This window comes from Pseudorca crassidens, chromosome 18 (assembly GCF_039906515.1).
Source record: "Pseudorca crassidens isolate mPseCra1 chromosome 18, mPseCra1.hap1, whole genome shotgun sequence".
NCBI classification, from domain to species: Eukaryota; Metazoa; Chordata; class Mammalia; order Artiodactyla; family Delphinidae; genus Pseudorca; species Pseudorca crassidens.
The window spans coordinates 57,178,777-57,200,783 of record NC_090313.1 but is presented as its reverse complement, the minus strand read 5'-3'; the positions used below and the strand labels follow the sequence as shown (position 1 = coordinate 57,200,783).

The window sequence follows — 22,007 nt, the reverse complement described above, 5'->3', positions numbered from 1 at the left end:
AGACCCTCATTGGCCCAAGCCCCCTCATTTTATAGAGGAGGAAACTGAGTTTCCAAGAGCAGCCCTGATAGGCCCCTGTCATTTAGCAATTTATGGGCACATTAGAACCCAGGACTCTTGGCTCCTTGGACAGTTCTCTTTCTCTGTGTGCGTTGTGTTTATGAAAAATGAAAAGAATCAGAGGAGGATAAGTATAAGTTTATAGTTTACAGGTGGGTGTGAAGAGTGTGCTGACATCACACTGAATATAAGAGCTGCTACCTGGTCAGAAAACAAAGTCTTTGCCTCTAGCACGACCCTCTATCCCCCCTCCACACTCGTACTTCCTCCCCATCCCTTGTCTGAAGCACTTCCCCTCCTCCCCAGGCCAGAACCGAAGCTCCTATCACACCTCCTCCATGAATCTTTTCTGTCTGTCCTACGCATAACCACCTCCCTTTCTCCTCCCTTCTGTAGCGCTTGTCGGCACTGTCTACTTGGGCATTTGATGATTCTTTTAAGCATCAGGTTTGGGGTTTTGGTTTTTTCCTCCAGCAAGATTTTAGGCTAAGCAGAGACAGAGACCGTTTGCTGTTCTCTTCCCCCGCCTCCCTGCCCCACGTTCAGGCGACGTTCTTGTAAGCACCTCAGTATACAAATACGGGTTGTTGATCCCGTGTCACAGGTGGAAATGAAAGTCGTATTGGAAATTGAGCTGGAACCTAATAACTGTGAAACACATTCTAAATGTTGGTTTGGGGGGTAAACCGTGATCCTAACTGGCTTTGATCTGATATACCATTCTCCTTAAAAGTGAAATACATAGAATATACTTTAGTTGAGAATTTTGCAGAAGTATTAGAGCACTGTCATGGATGTTATTTTAACCTGGAGACTGGGAAGGTTAGAACTATCATGCAGATTTGTTTTGTGCATTTATGATAGGAAGTGGCATCAACCTCATCTTAGATCTCGAAAAAAGCCGACAGTGGAGAGTTGTGAGCCCAGCTTGACCATAAATTAGCCAGGTGACTTTAGGAAAGGCCTTGAAGCTCCTTAAGTCTTCGTTTTCTCATCTCTGCGATGAAAGGGTTTGACCAGACAGTCCCCTAGGTTCTCTTCCCACTCTGAAAATTCGGCTGTCCTTATCGTATCAACAACTTCGACCCTTGAACATCTCTGAATGTCTGCACACAACAAGTACCTGCCGGGATGTCAGTAAGTCCGGAGCTGATCATTGAACAGAGGATCAGAGGACACTCTCCGTGCCCGTCCGGACTCTGCCTGGCTGTGGAGGTTAAATCTCCGGGCAGTACTGTAAGTTTTAAGTTTCTTGAAGGCAGATACGACGTGTTCTTGACTCTGTGCAACTGAAAAAGAGGTACTGATTAGTATTTGTGCTCAAACAAAAGAACACGGTCCAGGGAGACTCGTGACAGAGTAGCCGCAGACAACGTGAGAGAACATCTACTTACGGAGACAAACTGCTTAGGTGTGCAGACCCCTGCTCTAGCAGGTAGCCTTGCGATCCGCAAAGCCAAAAATATATCCTGTCTGTTCCTTCACAGAGAGTTCGCAGACCCCTGTGCCATGGGATGACAGAGGTAGGAAGGTTATTCAGGACTGACCCCCCTTGACCTTGGGATTCAAACAGGTGGAGATTTTCGCAGGCCACACAGCTGCTTAGAGGTGGAGCTGCGGCCTCAGAAATGCAGGCTGCATGACCCTCCCTGCCCGCCCGCGTGCCCCCAGAAACCCTGTGCGACTCCTCGACCCCTAAAAGCTCTCCCTCGGCCCCACCTCAAGCTTCGCCTGCTGGGGCTTTTATTCAACAGCAAAAGTAGGACAGCACGGATTTTAGATGAAAGCGTGTGCTGAGCGTGTACCCCGAAAGGAGTCAGTCGCAGTCGGGTAGACAGGTGAGCAGGGGCCCTCTTTGCAGACCCTGGGATTCTTCCTTGCTGTCTTTCACGTTCCCGAGAACACTTTTGGAAAGGGCTCAGTGCAGCTTCCTGCCCCATCACAGCCGCAAATACTTGTCTTCTTTGCAGTAGAAAATGCTGGTCACCGTAACATTTTGGACCAGCCGTTGTTAAAGCCTTTCCTGCCCGCCTTGGCGCTCTCCGCAGCCTCCCTCTTGGCAGTTCTCATGCTGGGATTCACCGGGGCTGCAAGGACCAGCAGCGTCTCTGGATCTTTTTGTCCCCAGTGCCTAGTGCAAGGTCTGGCACGGCGGTGTGCTCCACAGTGTTCGTAAGACTTCGGCCCATAGTACAAATGCATATACACATGGGTATCAATGCACGATTTGAAGTTGCACAGATGCTATTTTCCATCCCCAGCTTCACCACTTGCTAAGTATATGACTGGTAATAATACCCTCTCTGTGAATCTCAGTTTCTTTCTCAGTGAAATGGGCATAATAATAGCACCTGCCTCAGATCGTTGTTGGGGAATTTAAATGAGGTAATGTTTTAGATCAGAGGTTCTCAAACTTCATTATGCGTTGGAATGACTCAGGGACCTTGGAAAAGCAGACTCTGCTGGATCGGTGGTTGTCAGAGGCAGAGGTTGGGGGGTGCAGGGAAGGGGTGAAGGAGGGCAAGAGACACAAACTTCTAGTTATAAAATAAGTAATTCCCGGAGATGAAATGCACGGCCCGACAGCAATAGTTAACAGTACTGTATTGTGTATTTGAAAGTTGTTAAGACAGTAAACCTTAAAAATTTTCGTCCGAGAAAAAAAACTTGTAACCATGTGAGATGACGGATGTTAACTAACCTTGTGGTAATCATTTCACGGTACGTACATACTGCAAATCATTATGCTGCGCACCTTCAGTTTACACAGTGTTGTATGTCAGTTATATCTATCTCAATAAAACTGGGAAAAATGTTTATAGGAAAAGAATCTGCTGGGCCCCACCCCCCCCGAGTTTCTGTGCAGTAGGTCTAGGGACTACTTGCATTTTAATAAATTCCCAAGTGATGCCCACGATGCTGGTCCAGGATCCACACTTTGAAAACCACTGTTTTAAATCATCAAGCATAGTGCCTGGCCCAGTAAGTCTAAGTAATCAGAAGTAGCCAGCTCCTGTTACCTGATTCTCCTAGCACCACTCATGGAGTTGATGGTGACCCAGAGGAAAGCAGGGTCACCCTTTTGAGGGTCACAAAGGAGAAGGGATACCCAGAAACCAGGTCTCTTCCCTTCTTGTTGGATGGTCAGTCTTCACAACAAGCCAGTTACTGATCAGCAGGGCAGTTCTGATGAGTCTGTGGACTTCTTTCCGTGATTCACAGTGGAAACTGCAAATGTGGATAGCTCAGGTTCAGAGAATCGGTCATCATGTAATTCAGGCCTTTTCTCATTGATCAGGAATGGCAAAATTTAACATTTGATTACCAGCTGTTGACAAGGGACAGGAAAACAATCTGAAAAATACTTGCGGGCATAAAATGTGAGTGCCACTTGGCGATAGCTCTCAAAAATTAAAAATTCATACACTCTGTTATATGTTTTTTCCACTGCTGAGAATTTCTTATAAAGATTTAGGTAAGAATGGGTCAGAAAGTATGTTGAGGATGTTCACTGCAGCCTTACTGATAATACACGTAGGACTTAAGAGCAAGATACAGTACAGTGTATATATCAATAATATTGGCACTTTATGTAAGTAAAACAAGGTTACACATAGTGTACTGTATGTATAACTTTTTCTTTGGATGGATACTCTGTTAACAGTGGTTACCTTTAAAGAGAGACACTGGATGGGCGGTAGTCAGGAAGGGAAGATAGACTTTTACTTTTCATTTTATTCATTTTTTTCTTATATACATATATTACTTTCATTTAGTCAATAGGGATCATCCAGACAGGGTGATTGATTGGATTTTCAAAAGCCTAATAGATGCTATATATTGTAAGGAACCATTAAAATTATAATAGCTTCATGGATTTTTGTTCCATTACTTTCCAGAATATTTGAACAGATGCATTAATAAGGGTATCTACAGTTCCCTGAAGTGTATTGGGATTTATACTCTACAGAGCTTCAAAAGTCACTGTCTGCCTAATATCTTACCATTTATTGGAACAATGTCACCGTTTCCTGCTTGCTCAGAATTTGCCAAAAGCACCGTGTTTCTTTTTGTGTAATTTGATCCAGCATGTTTTTCTTCCTATCCTCACCCCACTCCCCAAAAGAACCAGATTTCTGGCCTCGTCTAGCCAGGAAGTTCAGAACCGTGGTACCTGCTGGTGGCGTTCTGGCCTCAGGTTTAACAGGGCTGGAATGGATTCACAGGGTTACACAGCATGGCTCTTTTTAGTCATCTCAAGACAAAAACCCCAGAATGCCCTTTTTCCTCCTTGACTTGAAATTCCGGTCCGTGCCTCCTTAATGTATGGGTTTGATGGAGTTAATTCTGTTTCCTGGGCTTCCCGCCAGACTCACTGGCTCCTGAGTGAGGACCCAGAACACAAGTGAGGGCGCAGGAATCTCTCTGGGAATCACTCTAGCAGCTTCCCCTGTCATGTTCAACACTAACGGCTCCTCCCTCTGGCTTTGTCTCACTCCTCTGGGCGTCCAGAGGGCCCAAATCACTTACTCCACTCGCTGTTATAATTCTGCAATCCAGGGCCAAGGCTCATCAGTCCCACCCTAGCTTTTGGTATTTAAAAACAACACTAAAACGCTAGTGGGGGAACTCAGCTCTTTTCACTTGTTACACGCCTTTGAAAATCTCTTAGGAGCTCTTCACAGAGGATTTGGGAAAATGTTATCCCTTAAAGGAAAATAAAATTTCCTCTGAACCCCACAGAGTTAAGGCTCTATCAGGAGCCTAGATAACATTAAAAACAAAAATTCAGCTTGGAAGATTTGTTTGAGGTGCTCTATTTAGGCAGGCCTACTGCCTATAAGGACTTAATCGGTTTCTCTTGGTATTTGGGAGACTAAATGGATTGAAAGCTCTCTCACAGCTGCTTAGCTGGAACAAAAGATGCAGGAGGTGTGGGGGACTCAAGACACACACTCAGGAGCACATGGAGGAAAAGGTCTGGGTTTGCTCTTTGGAGGAGCCTAACCTTTCCCTTTCATTGCTTCCAAGGCTTTTCTGCCCAGAGCTCAAGAATCAGGAGCCTCGTACCCCCCCGAAGTCTGAGGTTTTGTGCTCGGTGCCCGGCCCCTTCCCAGGGAGCTTGTTTGAGTGTGTTCTGTTTCTGGGTGTTTACCCAGAATGTCCTGTTCTGAGCTTGTCTTTTCTGAGAAGACTGAAGGCAAGTGCTTCTCAAGATAATTGATCAAATTCTCTCTCATGTAAGAAGTCTGTTCTGAAGTCAGCAGATGTCCAGACATTTTGAGGTGAGGGGAAAGTACAAAAAAAAAGGTGGTTAAATGACCTAGTCTTAGGATTTTTTGTTGAAATGCTGAAGAATTTATACACATGTGTGTGCATGTTATGTGCGTAAGAGAATAATCTGTAGTAGGGTGTTCAGTTAATTAAACACAGAGGCCATTAGGGGAGGCTCTAATGTCGTGGTGGCCTAAGTATGCAAACCAAAACCTAAGCCTGTAAGTGCCTCACGGTTAAGAAATGGAAACCTGAGGACAACCAATCACAAATAACCAGCTAGGTTTTGAGAGACAACCAAACAGTAATCTCCTGGCTTTGCTTCTGCCTTTTCCCTGTGAGTCTCTCCCCAACTCCTGTCAATGGTGCACTCCTAAACACTTCCGGTTTGGTGCCGCTCGACTGGAATCCATTTTTGTTGAAATAAACGTCAAACATTTTAATATACCTCAGTTTATCTTTTAACAAGAGGTTTGTCTCTGCCAAGAGTGATTAGCAATTTCCTCAAAGCTCTATTTATCCTCCACTAATGTTCACTTATACCTGCTGGAGATGTACTAGGGACTCTACTGTGACACCTAAGACGGACATTCCAGCATACTTCAGAAAAATCAGTCCCTTTTAATTTTTTCGTTTCTCTCAAATAACCTAATTTAGGCAAAGTTAATACAGAGGATTGTGGGAGGGCGGTTTGCAAGGTGTGAAGGGTAAATATTAATTCTCTTGCGGAGCGCTCTTTCTGTCGTTAATGCTTCCCAAATGCTGAAGTATTCTAATTGCCATAGGCTCTTATGGGGCCGCGCAGCCACCACTCTGTAGACCCCTGGGTGGTGAAGGCGCCGGTGGCGGTTGATGTGAATCTGCTCTGCTCTCAGCTCAGCGTCTGCACGCTACCTTTCTGAACAAAGGCCAGTGCCATCTTGTTTACTGTTTCTGTCTTCTCTGAGCGGTGAAGTAGAGAGTTAAAGATTCCACTTAGTAACTACCTGTAGTTTTACTGTGTATGGAATAAGCAGTATGAATTATACTGGAGAAGTAGTGAGTGGTAGTCAGATTCAGGGACTTGCTCTTTGGTGTTTCCTGCTGCAGTGAAGAGAGCATGGTCTTTCCCTGGGACGCCAGTCCTAGCGGTCACCCTGATTTATGGTTTTAAAAATATGCCGTCTTTGAATCACATTCATTACGGCATACTCTTGGAGGTAGTTTTTCACTAATGATGATGAATTCCTGCTGATCCTAGCACTCTTCTGAGTCCTTTTGTGTGCCCAAGATCTTTCATTTGCAAGACGAATGGCTCATTCAGGGACAGCCTGCACAGAAATGAGAGAAGTCAACTGGACCCTAGAAATACTGTGCGAGTATTTTTTAAACCTAAGCTGAGTTACACGGTTTTTGTTTTTTGGGATTGAGGGGTTTTTTTTAGCTTCTTAATATGTGGGGGGAAAGTATAAAACTTAATAAGAAAAGAAGTATAAAAGTTCTCATATTTAGTTTTGCTTTTAATTAATTATGCTATTGAAAAGAATACAATTACAGGAAATAGAGAATGGCCCAGAAAATTCAAGTCAAGTCTCTGAATTCTGACTTCTTTCTGAACCTCCGGTGTGTATTCCGGCTCCCTCTGGATGACCTTCAGGCATCTCAGATTCAGCCCGTCCAGAAGTAAACCCCTTATCTTCTTTCTCAGACCTCCACCTGTGCTCTCGGTCTCTGATGTGCTTCTCAAGTTTGAGTCATCCTGGTCTCTCTTCTCTCCGGCCTCACAGCAAGTCAGCCACCGTGTCCCATCGACTCCTTGCTCCTCCCTCCATTCCAGTGCTCTGTCTTAATTCAAAGCTTCATCATCTCTCCCAAACAAATCCTACTCGGATATGCCTCCTCTAGCCTACAGTATGAAGTCACAGTCTGGCTTGGCATACACAGTCCTTCCTGACTTATTCCCACCCAGCTTTAGCCCTCTCCCCACCAGCTACTTTCACACAAAGTCCTTTCACAATTCCATGGCCACCTCTGAACCGGACGTCCCTGCCTTCTCTACTGGGCAAGCATTGGTTCATCATTTAAGACTTAGCAAATGTTGTTTTCTTTGGGATGTTCCCTGTCTCCATCTACTGAGTTAGTTATCATGTCCCCATAGCTGTCATCCATACCTCTCTTGCATAGGATAATTATCTGCTTGTCTTTCTTGCTCCCTAGAGACCATGGTCTCATCAAGGGCATGGACTTTGTCTTAATCATATATTTCTAGCAATCAGTGTCTTAATCATATATTTCTAGCAATCAGTCAAATGCATGGTGACTAGGAGGGTCTCAGATGTTTTCTCAATGGATGGATGAATGAATGAATGGAACTTAAACCCTGGAATATGGTAATAACATGTTCTAAATAACTGAGGCATTGGGGCTTCCCTGGTGGTGCAGTGGTTGAGAGTCCGCCTGCCGATGCAGGGGACACGGGTTCGTGCCCCGGTCCGGGAAGATCCCACATGCCGCGGAGCGGCTGGGCCCGTGAGCCATGGCCGCTGAGCCTGCGCATCCGGAGCCTGTGCTCCGCAACGGGAGAGGCCACAAAAGTGAGAGGCCCGCGTACTGCAAAAAAAAAAAAGAAAACCTGAGGCATTTACCCTCAAACAGGGAATATCTGCAGGAGTACATGCCTTGAGTAGATATTAGGCGATCCATTTTTACCCTTGAACCTGTGCAGAGTCTTTCTTCTAAGTACCTTCCCTTCTGTACTCCTCCAAGTGCGTTACTGGTCTCTCTTACCTTCCTCCCACTCCACACACGCATGTATGACCACGTAATTTTCTCTTTGGTGTATCCCCTTTATTAAGAGCCTTCTCCAATTGATGGCAGAATTTTGACTTCTATCACCCAGATAACTCAGCCTCGACCTTTCCTGTCCTCTCTCCTCAGGCCTGGTGTCAGGACACCACAGTTGTTACTCTTCTAAATGCTGCTGATCAAAGAGGTCTACTATTAAAAGCAATGAGACCCATTACTCTTTAACAATCCCGTGATCACCACCCCCGCCAGATAGTCTCATCAGGCAGTGGATTCCACCATGGGCATTTTGGGCCGAGTGCCCTGTGCTGCCCGTGCAGCAGGCATCTGGGGGCCCCAGATGATCCCAGCCTCCCTGCAGGCAAAGCCATAGGAAGCCCAGGCAGTGGGGGTGAGCCAGTTCTCCTCGGCCAGCCACGGGCAGTGCATCCAAGCAGAGCCCTGGGGGTCGGTGGTCAGGGGAAAGTCAGCCCTGGGAGCAGCTCATTGTGACTAGTCTGGCAGCGTTACTTCCTCCAGGTGAGGCAGGAGAGGGGAGCTGCACGCGCTCAAGGGCAGCGCGAGCTTAGCTTAAATCCTCCCGTTACAGGCGAGTGCAGCAAATTCATCAGGAGACATGATGATCAAGTTTGATAAATAAGGAGATTTGGAGTTGCGATCTTCTTGAGTTAGAAAACAGTCCATGTAAAACCCCTGCGAAAATCACCCATAGACTGAGAAGTAGTTGCTTATTAGCGTTAGAAGATATTTACCATGTAGTGAGTGAAGGGAATCTGCTTTCTTCCTTTCCTCCATCACACACTTGTTTATTTCTAATGTTTGAAATTGGGGCACCAGGTGTTGCTCTTCTGTGGGGATTCTTCTATTACTCTTGGACATTCCTTGGACACCTGGAAGATGTGGAAGAGCTTTGATGTCCTTTTTTTAGAATAGAGCCTTGGGAATCACTTTAGAAAGATTTATGTTAAGTAGAGCGTTAGCATCCCTAAGCAGCTCATTTTGACTGTGCCTTCCTAACTAAATATTTAGGAGTTCACGTTTAATCATACGGTTTGTTCAGTGCTGTAATTTCCTTAATCCCGTGCTTACTAGATCAATAACTGCTTAAGCAAGATTGAATCTGCAGTTGGTTGACCCCCGCCTCTCACATCCACTACTAAGAGCCCATCCCTTTCCCTGTCTACGTTTGTTCACCACCCTTCAACGTTGATCACGGACGTAAGCGCCTCCCCTGGAAGCCACAGAAGTGCTAAATTAAGTCAAAGTGTTAGAGTTAGAACTTCCAGAGTGTCGGGAGCCAGAGGGAGGAGAGCCTTATGAAAGTTAAAATGGAGTAACAGAGAATGGTATGTGGCCACGATGAACTACGAAGGACGCCATATGGTGTTGAAATAAGATCTGCATGCGGTGCTGCTGGTTGGGTGAGCCTTGGTCTGTCTTGAGGTGAAGGCAGTGGCTCCCATTTTCTGCCAGAGGGCTGGAGGGCTGGCTGTAATGGGTGCAACAGGGGGAGAAAAGGGGACCACGGGGTAAAAATGGCCTTGAGACTGAAGGGAGATATGACACAAACTACTCATTGCCCCAACTTGGAACTTGGACACGGTAATGTCTTCTGCGGGCTGCACTGGGGTCCTTGAGATGGAGACCAAAAGCAAAAAGAGATGTGTTTGGTTCTTCCTCATTCAGCCACTCCCCCCGGGCTTCACTTCTAAGGCTCCAGTCCAGGCATTACCTGATCTGTATATCTATATTTGCGTGTCAACACCAGTGCCTGTATATCTATAGATCTAGGTGTATAGATGTACCAAAGCATTTTTTTAGACAAGAGGTAACAAATGCTTGGAAGCAGATGTCCATGAACTTCTCCCAGTCGTATTTAGAGTTTGTTTTAACCTAAAGTTATGGACACAGACATGAAGGGAGACCTCCCCCACCTTGCTGCCATGTAAGTACAAAAAGGCACAAATGGGATGGATATTGATGATGTTATTTCTGCTGCGACATCATCCATAGACTCCTAGTGTCTTTGCTTTGCTTCCCTGTAGTGATCACAACATAAATTACTTGTCTTGTTTGACTTCCTTGTTCACCAAAGTTGAGCAGATTGTGGCCGTTTTCAACGCTTCTACCAGACAAAAAGCTTGGGACCATTTCTCGAAAGCTCAGCGCAAGAACATAGACATTTGGCGAAAGCATTCTGAGGTTGGTGATTTTATTATTACTTTTTTAACCACCATCACACAGCTGGATTGGCAGGGAATAGTGTGGCTGCAGCCATGATGGTTTTTGTCACAGTGGGCGGTCATCCTGCCCTCACCGTCAGCTCCAGATCCAGCTCAGATTTGTTCCTTATCCAGAAGAGCAGCTGACTTAATGCTTAGAGGACAGAGCGCTTGTCTCCCCTGCAAAGGGAGAAAAGCATCTCTCCCATTCGTAGTAAAGAGCTCAGAAATAAGACACTCTGCCTAATCACTGTGCAAAACAAGAAAAAGAAAAAGTGTAACGTAAACTAGAAAACTAGTTTTTAAATTACTGAGTTTCTTTTCAGTGTTCTGCAGCATGATGGTGACGGTTTGCTCTTTGGCTAGAAATGGCAAGTATGCCTTTCATCCACATCTTCTCATCCTAAGCAATGTCTTCGTCCCCTGTGCTAGCCAGCAGGTCCTATCAGACCTCTCCCCAGAGCAGATTTCCTCAGGGAAGTGAATGTCCAGGCTAGCCCTGTCCACCCTTCTGCATCAATGCATGTGTGAAGTGTGAGTATCTACCCCAAGGCAAGAGTTCAGAACTTAACCTTCGCTGCCACCTAGAAGGACCAGATTGTGTCATTAGTCACTGGTGGTCCAGCTGTTATTTTTAACTCCTCAGTGTAGTGTACGCTTTGAACCTGTAATTTAAAAGTAAGTATACTGTCTTTGTTTGCTTCTTCCTTTTTTTTTTTTAATGAGAGAATGTTTTTCATTTGGATGCCTCTCCGTCTCTAGCATGTTACTATTAAAGTTCTCTAAATGATAATCCCCTCTTTCCAAATCCCAAACTTATAGAAGGTAAGGTTTATTAATTTAATGATTTTGGCTCACACTTGTAAAATAAGTTCTATGTAGAGTTTGAGGAACCACAGAGTACTGCAGTATCAATCATTTGGGGAGCATTTTAAGTGCCCATTAACTAATGCTGAACTACAGTTGAATACCAGTGGCACTTGACGTAGCATCCACATGCACACCAAGTGAATTCTTTATTATCACTGTTATTACGGTGAGTACTGAATGACTGCGCAATAATGGGACACTTAAAAGGCTAGTGCAGTTTATAATTAAGAAGGCCAGTTTTTATTTTGTTCACAAATACCGAGAAGGTGCTTGGTGACTGATGCAGGAGGCGGGATTTCTCTTTTATCCTTCGGGGGCCAGAAAACCAAAGGATGCTTACCCAGTGCTCTCCCAGACACTGACTTGAGCCCCACGTCAAGGTTGATTTTCATGAGGAAAGAGTCCCGAAAATCAATGACGAAATACATGAATCGAGGGTTCTGAAACACTAATTGGAATCCATAAACTGTGATTCAGATTTGGGAATGATCTGCCTGTGAATTGTTTATTCATTTATTTATTTTTGGCTTCACATAAAACCAGACACGATTAAAAGAAACGTTAAGAGAAGGGCAGGTGGCATGATGCTGAATAAACCCGGGCATAAAAAAGACTGTCGTTAATCTGGGAGTGGCGGCAACTGTCCGTTACTGATCTGAATCACGCTTCCTGCCACGTCGTATCCCGTTCCCCCAGCCCTGCCTCCCCCGTGCAGGGCCATCCCCTCCCTTGCTGAACAGGACACGCGAAGGCTTCCAGCCTTGTCCCAAGGAAGCCTGCTTGCTTTGCTCCCTACTGGGAGGTAGAAAGGGACGCAGCCCAGAAAGATGCTTCTGGAAAGGGTCTTTGTGTCTCCCTGCCACTCCCACCACCACCTCTTCTGATATAGGAGGAAATAGAATTCTAAATTACCTTTGATTTTCTCTCCTACGTGTTGCCCGATTGATTAAATACCAGTTGGCAATTTAACATTGTGGATGATTTCTCAGTTGCATATGAGCTTGATAATTGGCTTGATTTTTCCACGTTCCTGTGAACAGCATCTGTTAATTACCTGCAGCACCTTTACAGATTTATTAGAGAGTACAAGTGATTTACTGCTGAACCAGAGGCACCCTGTGGAAACAGCCTCAGCTTTTTTTTTTTTCCCTCCAAGCTTTTCCTTTCTGCCACCCTTCCCCACGAGAACAGCTGATATATGACAGTTTGTCATTAACTGTAGGAACTAAACAACAGGCCCTTTTAGCCTCGTTTATTCTTTCCACCTGAAGTTTCTTTGCTTCAAGTATTTTCAGGCCACCTCCTCGGGAATTGGGCTCTTTGTCGGTAGAAAGATTAGTTGTCCACAACCTAAAAACTTCCCCACTAATCACATGTGACATCCGCCTCCAAGACCTGATGGTGTTCCTTAAGGTGGAATGGGCATCTCTTTCTACAGGGTGGCGTGGTCAAGTGAGGGGACACTGCCTGTCATCCTGGTGCCTCTCAGGACTGCCCTGTGATGGGTGGCCCTGTCCCAGGGACCTTGCCTTCTGCCCTCCCCCTTTCCCTGTCTTTGGTGACTTCCCTGTCTTTGTCTCTGCAATTGTGGTTCCCAGGGTTCAGAGCTGACCATGCAAATTTGGTTAGCAATACAGAATTCCCTTCCCATCGTGCTACCGTTAAAATCTGCGTGCTAAGGAGAGAAGAGAGTTGAGAGCACCTATAACAGAATAATATAGACACATCCATCCATCGAATGAGCACTTTAAACTGTGTTTAAAATCATGCCATTAATACATTAGGTGTTGTAATTTAGTTTTATTCTTATTCATAGATTTATTATAAAGTGAAATTATTTTAACTGTTTGACTTTTTTTTTAGACTCCAATTTAAATGGGGAGAAAAACAACAATGCAGCTCCTTCCACCCCACCCTGCTTTTTTTCTGTTGTTTTGAGGACAGAACATATAAAAGAACAGAATGGATAAGGATTTGCAAATATATAATTTACAGCTTGATCCAAAATAATAATATAATTATTTAATGTAAGCAATTAGTGTCCTGATTTTTAAGCACAGTAGTAAACAATTTATTGTGTAATTCTTTACTTTTTACAGTGAGTTTTCACATATACTCTTGCAGTCAAACAGCCTTGTATTACTACTACCCCATTTTTGTGTGAGTAGACAAAGGCTCAGGAAATTAAATGCCTTGATTGCAGTCACTTTTCTAGGAAGTGAAGGAACAAACGACCCTTAGATCTTAAAGGGATGCTAAAACAACCATTACAACATAAACAATAAACCCCACATGATAATGTAAAACACCAACAAAGAAGGCATCTGTTTTCATTTTGTCCTCCGACATCATTTGAATTTCACCATTTGGATATCTGAAGTGTGTGTGTGTGTGTGTGTGTGTGTGTGTGTGTATGTATGTGTGTGTGTGTGTGATCACACATGGGCACATACACACATGCAGGGACACTATTTTGCATGAATAATAATAGTGGTCAACATTTTCAACTTAATGAACCAAGTCTCTCACATGATGCTAAGTATCTCACATGCATTAACTATTTTATCCTCAAAACTCTCCTTGTCACACTATCTCAGTGAGTGAATTGACACTAAGAAAGATGAAGAAACATCCCTAAAGTGACACAGTGGGTCAGTGGTAGACCAGCCTTTTAAAAAAATTCTCTTGCTCACATTCCTAGCCGCCCCTACATTCCAGTTCTGGTAATAGGCATTTCTATGGGAGCCTCACGACAGCCCTACCAGTTGGACGTTGTTGTCCCCCTTTTTACAAATGAGGAAATTCGGAGATTAAATAACTTGCTGAAGAGCCTTTGACTCACCATTGGTGATCAGGAATTTCTCCCAAGCCTGATACCAAATCCCTCGATTGGTCCACACCCCAGACCCCTCAGAACTTCACTCTAGATTAGGCGGGGCAGTGTTTGGGAGGTGAAGACATTCCTATGTCAGTCATAACACACGGAGAGACCATTGGGAAAGGTGTGTCATGTGTCGCTGACTCTGACGCCCGTGGGTCCTCTGCTTCCAGGAGCTCCGGAACGCTCAGAGTGAGCAGCTTATGGGCATCCGCCGCGAAGAAGAGATGGAGATGTCGGATGATGAGAACTGTGACAGCCCTACTAAAAAAATGAGAGTTGATGAATCAGGTAACGTGGATAACTGCCACATCCCTGTGAGATACCTTAATGATCTTCCTAATCTTAGATGGGGCATACAGATTGGGAAATGGCCACATAACTCACTTTTATTGGAGTTAAACTAAACTTTCATCTTTGACTGACTCTGCCTTGTATTAATAGAACTTGAAATTCCTTCTTGGGAACATAATGATTTAAATTGTTCCAGTTGTTTCTCTGTATGTGGGTCTGGGGCCACACTTACTTTCAGGAATATTTGCCTGTTCCCATAAAAATCCTTTTCCACAGTGTGGCAGCCACCTCTGATGCTGAAATACAGATAAAATTTGGTTTCGGTCAGTGTACTTCTTACATGGGAAACGTTTAATCCCTAAAGAAGCTTTCTAGCCTCTGAAGCAATGTGCTGGAGAATTAGACTGCTTTCCAATCAATTTTAGTTCCTAACCTGTAATCAAAGGGATGGTCCCGTTTGGTACCAAGAAAGGGGCATCAATCCTTGAGTTAAAAAAAGGAGAGAAGCTTAAAGAGAACCTTGATTGATATTCTCTGCCTAATCTGAGATGCTGATTTAAAACTCTCTTCTCAAATCGTATGTTATTCCCTTGATGTTGTAAAAGCAAGCAGAAGTGCTCGCTCAGACGTAGGAGGCACCAAGGGAGACTGCTTGTCCGAGGGGAAGAGTGTTTCCTAAAGGGCCTGGGAACAACCACAGTCGCCACCTTTGCCAAACAGGGAATAAAACACTCACCTCTCCCAGGCCTTTTAGGGTGACCAGGAACAGAGGATCTTTGCTGGTTTGGTTAGTAGAAGCCAAAATCAAGATTCCAAAATGGTCAAGTCATCAAGATTACAGAGCGGTCAGTTAGGTTGACCGGTCAGTTCCACATCTTGGCTGTTGTGAATAGTGCTGCTATGTACATAGGGGTGCATGTTTCTCTTTGAATTATAGCTTTGTCCGGATATATGCCCAAGAGTGGGATTGCCAGATCATATGGTAATTCCATTTTTAGTTTTCTGAGGAACCTCCGTACTGTTTTCCATAGTGGCTGCACCGACTTACGTTCCCACCAACAGTGTAGGAGGGTTCCCTTTTCTCCACATCCTCTCTAGCAGTTGTTATTTGTAGATTTATTGATGATGGCCATTCTGACCCGTGTGAGGTGGTACCTCATTATAGTTTTGATTTGCATCTCTCTAATAATTAGTGATGTTGAGCATCTTTTCATGTGCCTACTGGCCGTCTCTATTACTTCTTTGGAGAAATATCTATTAAGGTCTTCTGCTTATTTTTCAATTGGGTTGTTTGTTTTTATTGTTGTTGAGTTGTATGAGCTATTTGTATATTTTGGAGATTAAGCTCTTGTCAGTCGCATCATTCGCAGATATTTTCTCCCATTCCATAGGTTGTCTTTTCATTTTTTTTTTTTTATGGTTTCCTTTGCTGTGCAAAAACTTGTAAGTTTGATTCGGTCCCACTTGTTTACCTTCGTTTTTATTTCTGTTGCTTTGGGAGACTGAGCTAAGAAAACATTGGTACGATTTATGTCAGAAAACGTTTTGCCTGTGTTCTCTCCTAGGAGTTTTATAGTGTCATGTCTTATATTTAAGTCTTTAAGCCATTTTGAGTTTATTTTTGTGTATGGTGTGAGGGTGTGTTCTAACTTTGTTGATTTACATGCAGCTGTCCAACCTTCCTAGCAGCACTTGCTGAAGAGACTGTCTTTTCCCATTTTATATTCTTGCGTCCTTTGTCGAAGATTAATTGACTGTAGGTGTGTGGGTTTGTTTCTGGGCTCTCCATACTGTTCCACTGATCTGTACGTTTGTTTTTGTACCAATACCACGCTGTTTTGATTACTGTAGCTTTATAGTATTGTCTGAAGTCTGGGAGAGTTATGCCTCCTGGAAACAACCTAAATGTCCATTGACAGATGAATGGATAAAGAAGATGTGGTACATGTATACAATGGAGTACTACTCAGCCATAAAAAAAGAACAAAATAATACCATTTGCAGCAATATGGATGCAACTAGAGATTACCATACTAAGTGAAGTAAGTGACAAAGAGAAAGACAAATACCATACGATATCACTTATATGTGGAATCTAAAATATGGCACAATTGAACCTATCTACAAAACAGAAAGAGACCCCCAGATGTAGAGATCAGACCTGTGGTTGCCAAGAGGGAGGAGAGGAGGGGGGGGGGGTGGACTGGGAGTTTGGGGATTATAGATGCAAACTATTGCATTTAGAATGGGTAAACAGCAAGGTCCTAGTGCAGAACACAGGGAAGTATATCCGGTCTCTTGGGATAAACCATAATGGAAAAGGATATATATATAAAAGAATGTCTGTGTGTGTATAACTGAGTCACTTTGCTGTACAGCAGAGATTGGCACAGCACTGTAAATCAACTCTACTTCAATAAATAAATAAATAGCGGTCAGAGTGCTCTGTTCTTCCAGGGCTTTAGAAGAGAATGCCAGAAGCATAAGATGATCACAAGAAAAGGCTCCTGCATCCAGGCGTATACAGAAGGGAGTTTCATTTCCCTAGAACAGTGCTTCTGAAAAGCATGGTCCCCAGTCCAGCAATGTTAGCATCACCTAGGAACTTATTCATAATGTAAATTCTCAGGGGTGCTACTCGAGACCTACTAAATCAGACTCCAGAGGATGTGGGGGCGGGGCGGATGTGAGATTCAGAATCTGTGATTTAAAGCCTTCGGCGGGATCCTGATGCAGGCTAAAGTTTGAGAACCACGGCCTTAGAAAATTTCCCTTTCATCATCAAATTCCGTTCATTTGAATCTTTTAGAAGCTTAGCATAAAAGCAGCACCACACGACTATTTTCTGAAGCCATATATCCTTTGTCTGAAAAATGAACCGAGCGTTTATGTGTCAATGTATGTCTCTTATTAAACTGATATCAGATTTCTCAGGACTGCTCGATTATTGGGTTTGGATTTGCTTATTTGAGGAAACCACCTTCCACGCAGCGTTTCTATTCTGCAGACCTTCATATATCAGAAGAAGAAAGTGAGTTTTGGGTGTGATTTTTCTTAAATTCAAGGAGCTCTTTCAATAAATAAATAAATAACTTTTTTCCTCAAAAAAAGCTTTTATCATTTTTTAATCAGTTTTTCAGGGCATCTCTGCTTTTCTGATTATCAAGAATACTTCCTTGTACTTCTGCTGTTTACCACGTATAGTAATTTACAGTGTGTCTTTGGCTAGATGAGGGGCAAGTTTACACAAAACCTGGATCCTTAACATCTTTATAAGGTAGGTGTAGAAGAAAAGAATGGAATCAATCAGGAATTCTGATTGGAACCTGTGGCTTTTTTCCCTTTGCGGGGAGTGGAATCTCTTTTTAAACAACCTGTCAATTTCTCAAGTAAGAATTATGTATAATTCCATAGCCTGCTTGGGATAAGACAAGAAGAATAATCACTCAAGAATAGTAATAAGCCACAGAGGAGATCTTACAGACCATGAGAGCCAGCATATACCTGCGGGATTGGCCCCTGATCTGTGCTCCGGAAGAATCCGCAGGGATACCAAGGACCTCTCCTCTCAGTGAGGACCACAGGGGTCCTCCCTGGAAGTTCGACTGAAGAGCCTTCTTCCCAGACCTCTGTGGTTTTCCTCCCAGGCGTCTGATAAGAGCCTGAAGTAGGACTTGAACTTTCTCCAGGCTCGTTCCTTGGTCAGCAGAATTAATGAACACAATACAGTGCGTGTTCCACAGCAGGCCGAGGGCAGAGATGAAAGAACCGGGGTTCGAATGCCAGGCCCTGAGGAGTTCAAAGTCTTTTGTGCTTTTTGAAATGAGACGGACCCGGAGAATGTGGTGTGTGGTTTATGAGGAAAGCGCAAGACTGATTGGAGGGAAGGGAAAGCAACTGACCTTCCTTATTCCGCTGGGCCCTCAAGGTCCTGCCTAAAGGCAGGTAGGTGGTGGTGGTTCTTTCAGCCCTGCGTATTCGGGGGCGCAGCCTAACAGCAAGAATCCCATCTTGTCTTTTGACCAAGCTTCAGACAAGATCGTGTGAACTGCTGAAAGGGGGGACTGAGGCCCTACAGCCTGAGGGAGACAGGCCTTCCAGTGGCATCTCCTTAGGTGACAGGCCACTCGTTTTTTTAGGTACAAATTTGCATGTGTTAATCTAGTCACCTCCAAGCAGGCCTCCGAAAACAGAGCGCTCTACTGAAAGGACAGAGGAATTGCCAGACCTGAAATAGAAGTAAACTTCTCCATCCTTTAAGGAATCCCTGCCCCCTTCTTTTCTGCCAAAACAGTGAGACCTTGCCTCACCGGCAGCAGCAGACCCAGGAATTCTTGGAAATCCCCGGGGGATAATACCCTCCCTCCCGGGAGCCTCGGGCCTGCCCTGCCCTCCATCTTCCTCCTAAAACAAAAACCTGCGCAGGTTTTATTGCATTTCTGAGGGGGAGGTGGAGAGAATTGACTTTGGTTTTCAGAAAAAGCAAGGTTTATTATGTGAGGACTTGTATGATACCTTGGGTTCAATTTTTTTCTTTTAATCAAAGTTTTTCAGGGCATCTCTGCTTTTCTGAATATGAAGAATACTTCCTTGTACTTTTGCTGTTTACCACGTAGAGTAATTTACAGTGTGTCTTTGGCCAGAGTTCCGCCAGACCGGCTGTCACTTCCACATCCCTCTGGGCGGCGGGCCAGTCACTGCTGCTCAGCCGGTGACTCTTAAAGGGGAAAAAGGAGTTTGCTGGAGCCAAACTAGGATGCTGATAAAAATGAAAATGAGTTTTGCTAATACACTTGAAAATCAAGACAGATTTATCGAAGCACTCATTCAAGAAAATCGGCATCCTGTTCCAAAGTCTGTGAAGATAATTTTTGATAAAAATTCAAACGTATTCTTGCATATAGTCTGTCTCCTGCTGCAATCAGGCCAAACTTTAAAAGCCAGATCGATTCCTCCTTCTCCCTCTCTCTCTCCCCTCACCTCTATTCTCCCTCTCTCCTTCCTCTCACCCTTTCTCCTTCCTCCCTCCCTCCAGGTTGGCAGTGGGGGAGGGCCAGGAGTTGCACAGGAAGGAAGGGAGAAGAGAAGTCTGTCCTAGATGGTAAGGCTTCCCTGGCAGAACCTGATTAGCGTTCAGTATTGTGAGTTCAGTGAGTTGGTGCGTATGAAGCCCTTCCAACAGTACTTAGTGTGGAGCATGTAACAAGTAACTCAGTGACTGTAACTGTGCTTCTCATCTTAGTCATCCCCCAACACCTAGTCCTGGGCCCTTCACCAAGTAAGTGCTCAATAAAAGGGGGTTGACTTCAGTTCCATAATCCCCTTCTTCTGGTCCCTGTTTTTGATGGTTCCGTCGTGTAAGTTGATCAGAAGATGGTAGCCCTAAGAACACTTGCTCTGGCGAAACTGGAATGGCAGGTGTTAAGAAGCGGGTTCAGACAAGAACGGTTCATTTCTCCACAACGTTCAGAACTTCTGCACACCCAGAATTCAGTGCCGCATGCTGAAGAGACTACGGACCAGAGAATTGAAACTCAGCATCATTCTAATGATTGACAAACACTTGTCAAGCATCTTCTTGTGTTCAAGACACTGTGGACCCAGGGGGTATGGAGAGAGCTAGACACAGCCTACCCTGCGCTCTGAGGTGTGAGATACTTTTAAAGAGATAAATAAGCATTTTAAGTTAATAGAAATACAGTGCCTGATGCCGAATATATTTTAAGCCGTTAATTTAAAATTCAGGATAAAGCAGAATGAACATCACTCTCCAGTGTATGTACCTAACCCACTGTTTGGTGAGTATACATTGTACATTGAGCACAGATTTTAGAAGAGAGTAAATCTAAAACGGCCCTTGCTTAATAGACGACCCTTAAACCATTCCATATGCACAAATGCTCTTGGGTTTTAATTACACCTTATTTAAACTCTGAGCTCCTTATAGGAGCAAATACTCTTTTAATTATGAAGAATGTTTTCTGGGTTGTTAAGTTTCCATGGAAACTCACCACAAAATAGGTACGGACCTTTTTTTTTTTTGACTCCAGTAAGAAGTCAAAGATTTTCCAGCTCTTTCAGCCAACAGAGTCAAATTAGGGACTCATAATTAAGTTCACTTGGAATCAGCAGTATTCAGTCTGTCTAAACAGTTTCATATATAGCTGGAAGTCTTAGGTTAAAAAAATTAATAGTAAGCCTCTCTCAGGCTATCCCCTGATCTCTTTGAACACCAGGACTGCCTTCATTTTTCTGATTCAGTTTATTTCCTATATGGGAGTGCTTTTGAAAGACATAAGAATGCCCAACAGATTACAATTAGGCACGAGTCCAAGAAGAGGTTCACTGCAGCCCCCAGCACCAGCCTGGGCACAGAAGGCAAGGGCTACTGGATTCCAGTTCAGGGTCCTGCAGCCGACTGATGGGGGCCTGACGGGAGCCATGTCACTCGCAGCTGGTAGAAGCTTCCTTTTAGGAAACATTGAGTGTGATCCTAGCAGGCTTACTCTGGGGTCGCTCAGAACCGGGCAGAGGGACAAGGGCCTTCAGACGTGCAAAGTGAGATGGCTCAGTCTCACATGCCTGGGACTGTGCTCCCTGCCCAGCAGACTCCCAAAGGCAGGAGTACCAGTGGTGAGAAGGATAGGCTGTTCGTAGGCCTTCTGTTTTCACACGTGACGAGCATCTGAAGGAGAAGTAGAACAGTGATGTGTGTCCATCCGTCACCGCCAAGGTAAAGACGAGCCTTGTATTTCCAACCGCGACAGAATGTCTTCTGGGAACCCAAGGGCCAAACAAGGAGGTGTGATTAATTAAAACTTACGTGGCTTAAAGATGATGAAATCAGTCTTCCGAGGCGGGCTGAGCAGCCTGCTTCTTTCCTAATCTCTTGAAATAGAGCTTCATTTGCAAGGAGACAAGGCTTTTTTCTCTGTTTCTTCCCTTTATTTATTTATTTTTTTAAATCTTGCTAATCTTGCCACAGGAAATCAAATCATTGTTTATTTGGGGTAGATTTTTCGGACCCTTGATTTCATGTGCAGTTACAGTTCCCATTTCGTAATGGATATGTTTCTGAACAGTGTAGAAATCAGTTCTCTACCTTTTAAATGTAAGAGGCAGATGCTGTTAAACCGACCCCATGCAGCAGGATTCCTCTGTCACGGCAGCACTCCTGTCCAACCAGACCGTGCTTATCTGTTCTGTAAATTCACATTTGGAGGCTAAACTGTCTTTAAGCGGAGACCCCCTTATAATCGTAGTTTTCTGTAGCCCTCCACAGTGCCGTGTTCCCAACATCGCTCTCATATACGCACAGATTTTCCATAATCGTGTGTTTCGTGTCACATCGATTTGGGTTGTTGAAATTGTGTTGTGTCTCGGAGACCACAGATTTTTCCCTAATGCTCCAGCCGTTCAGCTGAGCGGCGCCTCCAGAAAACCCAGGTGAGCCCTGGTTGAGGGTCTCCATCAGTTCACACCTGGTCAGTACTAGCTTGGAGCCGGCTAGGTTCTCTGAGTCGTTTTCTGTGTGCCAGCCCGGCACATGCTCCCAGCTCAGCCACCTTGCAGAGAAGACTCCGGCTCTATCAAGCCCTGGCTTCTGGCCTGGTGACAGGAGGCCC

At 44.4% G+C, this 22,007-nt stretch overlaps 1 protein-coding gene across 8 annotated transcripts in view; it reads left to right on the top strand.

The window, feature by feature from the left end:
* ENOX1 (ecto-NOX disulfide-thiol exchanger 1) overlaps positions 1 to 22,007 on the top strand; it is a 604,516-nt gene that overhangs the window by 470,500 nt on the left and 112,009 nt on the right. For all 8 annotated transcript variants that reach the window (XM_067713986.1, XM_067713985.1, XM_067713979.1 and 5 more), the window contains 2 exons: positions 10,214 to 10,320; positions 14,262 to 14,379. In XM_067713986.1, the coding sequence (XP_067570087.1) occupies positions 10,214 to 10,320; positions 14,262 to 14,379 (225 nt within the window). The remainder of the gene's footprint in view (positions 1 to 10,213; positions 10,321 to 14,261; positions 14,380 to 22,007) is intronic.